The 4256-nt window shown below is 29.4% G+C and overlaps 1 protein-coding gene across 1 annotated transcript; it reads right to left on the bottom strand.

The window, feature by feature from the left end:
* Window positions 1–212: 212 nt before the first annotated feature.
* On the bottom strand, window positions 213–3472 carry LOC130982740 (deSI-like protein At4g17486). Its single transcript, XM_057906818.1, has 4 exons — window positions 3134–3472; window positions 1773–2060; window positions 1399–1473; window positions 213–636 (listed from the first exon to the last, which is right to left on the bottom strand). The coding sequence occupies exons 1-4, from the start codon at window positions 3303–3305 to the stop codon at window positions 491–493; spliced, it is 681 nt and encodes a 226-aa protein (XP_057762801.1). The 5' UTR covers window positions 3306–3472; the 3' UTR covers window positions 213–490.
* Between the last annotated feature and the right edge of the window lie 784 nt (window positions 3473–4256).

Below are 4256 nucleotides of genomic sequence, written 5' to 3'. Positions count from 1 at the left end.
TTTTTTCCTCCACTTTTCTTCTTAAAATCCGATTATCCAATTATAATTAACATAATTATTAAAAGTTTAACATCATAATTATTAAAAATAACTTTAGTAGCTTTGCATCCCAAGGGTCACATTCTAATATAAATTAGGAAAATGCTAAGGTTAACATTTCTATGGAAAAAAAATTAAAAAAGTAGATAATGTTGACTCAAATGCATAACAAATACAATAAAAAATAGTATGAAACTATGAATAACTTAACATTTTTCGTATACAATGCTATAGAAAATCACCTCTTTATAACACAAAATTTAGCCATCTATTTGTTAATGTTAGGGTACAAAAACATGATACAATGAATGTACTTAAGAATGGAAAGGGACACGAAAGAATTTTTAGGTTATGTCATAAAAAATGGTTCAACTCGATCATATGGACAAATAAATTCTCATGCTAAGATGGCTTGTATTGTTCCAAGCATTTTCCTCACCTAAAATATCTCTCATTTTTTTGAGGGAGATTCTTTAATAAACGAAACGTCATCTGTTCCAGCCTTAGGTGATAGAAGGCGCCTTTCTTGCCCATCATCTGAATTATTAGTTGATATATTTGGTGTGTCGGTTGGAAGGGAATCCGCAACCTCATCTTCTGCAAATAGTCATGACCAATAAAATGAAAAAGCTTATGTTAGAAACATGTTATTAATTATTTTAAAAAAAAAGTTTTTAATGGAGATCTTTTTTGCTAAATCTCCAAAGTGATCCATGTCACGCTATTCACTGGTTTGGTCTCTAAGGTTCCAATTATACTATTGTCATTTCCGAGATTGAGCTTTGAGTACTATAGTGATCTCTCGATTTCTTTCCGGCAGAGCAAACGGAGTGACGTGTTGACACTCCTTTATCGTGCTAGATAATGGTGAAATGATACCATTTGCTTTTGACGCCCAATCAAAGTATAAACAACGTCGCTTTGATAATTGTGAGCGTGTAAAATGGTTTGCACACACACTTCAATTGGACATTTCTGCTTTGATTGGACGCCAAAAGCATTTTACCATTGTCCAGTGTGGAAAGGGAGTGCTAACTTATCGCTCCGATTGTTGAGTCACTGTCGAGAAGGGGTCGAAGGACCACTATGATGTCTGGAACTCAATCTCAGGATGACGATAGTGCAATTGGAACTTTAGGGACCAAATTAGTTATGCCGTGAACCTCAAAGACCATATAAGAAATTTAATTGAGAACTTTTATGTTAAGTTTTCAAAATGGACAAAATTAAATTCAGTTATTATTATATTTACTTCTATCACCATGAATGTGTCAATGGTGTAGAAACTATATCTAAATTTGAATTAACATCTGTGGTAGAAATCTAAGAAAAATTAAAAGGAAGTAGTAGTGTACACACCTGAATGGTATTCAGGTAGTTGTTTAACGGTTGATGCCTGAAGAGTTTCTGGAAGTAGACATCTACATATAGAACCTGAAATTTTGACAAAAGACAACACTTATATTATTGTTATACATGTTTGCAATCATTATGTCATGTACTATATGGTCATGGTGGATATATATGATAAGGAATTAACAAAATAGAACTCCAACATTGACAAATATGGATCCAAGGTTGGGCTATATTTGTAACAAAAACCAACCTTATTCTTGTCCCATGAAATAACAAGTAATTAATTGACATAATAAACAAAATCATGAAATATAATACATCTCTAAAGTGAGAAGATTGATAAAATATTTGCTTAACTGTATGTATGACCTTATTACCTAGTTTGGCAAGTCGATTCACCCAACCTGGGATGCGCTTTCCGGTCAATCGACACGAGATATCGTCGGTAAAGTGATTGCAGTTCTTAGATATAAGGTGGTAAGTATCCCCATGATAATCACTAGCCATATTCTCAATAAATATCCGAAACTCAGAAGGATGCATATTTGCATGGCCCAAATTGACAGAACATCTATATACAAATCCAGGACATTTTCTTGGCTCTACTTCAAAAACTCCACTGGCTGGGAAGTCGTGTGCTCCGAATCCATACTCCTTGCCATGAACTACTCTCACCAAACATGCACATACACAACTCACAGTGAAAAAATAGGAACAAAATTGACAGAAATAACAACATAAGCAGATATTATAACAGAAAATTTAACAACAAAATAGTTTGTGAGAAAAACCTTTTCCTATGGTGAAAACATTAGGTGCCTACTCTGACACGGTATAAAAGTGTGTAGAATATAGAGAGCGCAATAGTGAATAATATGTGTTGTGGGTTTCACTATTTAAAAGTCTTTAAATTAAATATTGTATACTCTCTGTATCTTATGTATTTTATTAGTATTGACCAAACATCAAACATCTTATGGGCGGATCATTTTGAAAAAAAAATCAGCTAATCACTCTTCACAACCAAATAATACATTAAATTTCATTCTATTTTAAAGAAAATTGCTAAACCCTTAAAACAGTATTATACAAGGTGAGAAAAAAATGTTTAAATTCATCTTATATAGCTTGTTAAGGAATGTAGAAAGAGCTAGCTCTGAGATTTAATGGTGAATAATTCTTAGCATTAAATTAAATTTCTTAGACACCTAAACTTTTCATGTCTAAGGCTGAAAAATCATTTTAAAGTCAATAGTCATTTCTCATAACATATCAGATGATTTAAATCACCACAAGCTCGTAACAAGGTTTTCTTTGATAATGATTGAAAGGGCAAAATCCATGTATATAGAATCTCAAATTTGCCCCACCCATTAAGGGAGATAAGTTGCATTTAAAATAAGCCTCTTGCACCATATATTCTAATTCTACCAAAGAATAAGCGAACATAACGAATTTTTTATGGCAAGTTACATGAGAGAAAATGTTTCCTATAAAATATAAATTGAATTGGGCACCTTATTGAAGCAAATATCAATATGAAACAATTATATTAGAACTAGAATTGGATCAAAATAACGAGGAAAATCATTAATCAAGAAATAAAACAATATATATTGTCAAAACAAGTTCAAACTACAATGAAGAAAACAGAGAAATTAATATTTATTGAATTGACAAAGGTTAAAAATGAGAGGGGAAAGGGGAGGGGGAAGAAAAATTGGTCCTGGAAACAAACCTTCAATGCCAGAATGATATATTCCAAATCCAAACCAATAAAAGTAACTATTGAGAGGGGTGAGATCATATACATGCAATATAACGCGCGTCTTGGTGGTGCTGTTTTTTTCTTTGTCTTTGAGATTATTACAAGATTGGGATGTTGTGCTTGAGTTGCTCTTCATCCCCATTTTTCCACAAAGATGGATGTATTGTTGCCCTTTATCTCTATAATTTCTTGGGACAAGGGCAACCTTACAGAAACTCGAAAATCAGAAAGGAATTAAATATGTTTTGTTTTGTTTTTTTTTTCTTTTTCAACTATTACTCCATCGACAACAATACCACCTTAAAGAAAAACCAAAAACCAAAAACCCAAAAACCCGGATTTGGCTCTTCCTTGTGCTACTAATATTATTCAAGGTTGTTACAAAATGACATTTGTCATCGTCATCGTTTGCGCGTTTATTAACATCTATGTTTTTTTATTAACATGTATGTTAAGTTGTCTGTTTAGTTGTAGTTGTATTATCTAAAATGCTACGAGTGTGTTAAAATTCAGTCAACAAATCGGTTATGTATTTGTGTATAAAATGATGTATTATTTAATTTATTTTTAATATATATTTTATATTAATAATTAATATAGTGACTGATTTTTTTTTTATATAGGTAAGTTTGTTTTGATAAAATTTTTACTTGTTAAAAGTAGTTTATTAAAATTAATTTTTAAAAAATAATTTTTTAAAAATTATAATATTTATATTTAATAAATTAAATTAAAAATAACTTTTAACAAATATAAATAATAACAGTTATGCTTGGTAGAATAATTTTTAAAATTTTAAAATATTATTATAAACATAAATATAAGAATAAATTTAAAAATTTATTAATATATGAATTATATTAAATTTTTTTATTTTAATAAATACAAGTTAATTTTAAAAAAATTTACTTTAGATACTTTTAAAATATTTATATTTTTTAAAATTACAGATATAAGTACATGATCTTTTTTATTTATCATACAAAATTAAGTATTTATATTTTTTTAAAAGCACATATATTTTTTTAAAAGACTTTATCAAATAAAAACACGAATATTAATCTATATTTTTATTTATTATATATGTGTCATA

Source organism: Arachis stenosperma, chromosome 5, assembly GCF_014773155.1.
Source record: "Arachis stenosperma cultivar V10309 chromosome 5, arast.V10309.gnm1.PFL2, whole genome shotgun sequence".
Taxonomy (NCBI): domain Eukaryota; kingdom Viridiplantae; phylum Streptophyta; class Magnoliopsida; order Fabales; family Fabaceae; genus Arachis; species Arachis stenosperma.
This window is presented reverse-complemented; position numbering and strand designations above follow the sequence as displayed.

Bases quoted from the DNA above. Each gene is read 5' to 3' on its own strand.
- LOC130982740 (XM_057906818.1), bottom strand. From the start codon at position 3,305: ATGGGGATGAAGAGCAACTCAAGCACAACATCCCAATCTTGTAATAAT. The intron at 2,061-3,133 runs GTTTGTTTCCAG...TGGTGAGAGTAG, and splicing joins ATATCATTCTGGCATTGAAG to TTCATGGCAAGGAGTATGGA. The intron at 637-1,398 runs GTGTGTACACTA...GACTATTTGCAG, and splicing joins ACTACCTGAATACCATTCAG to AAGATGAGGTTGCGGATTCC.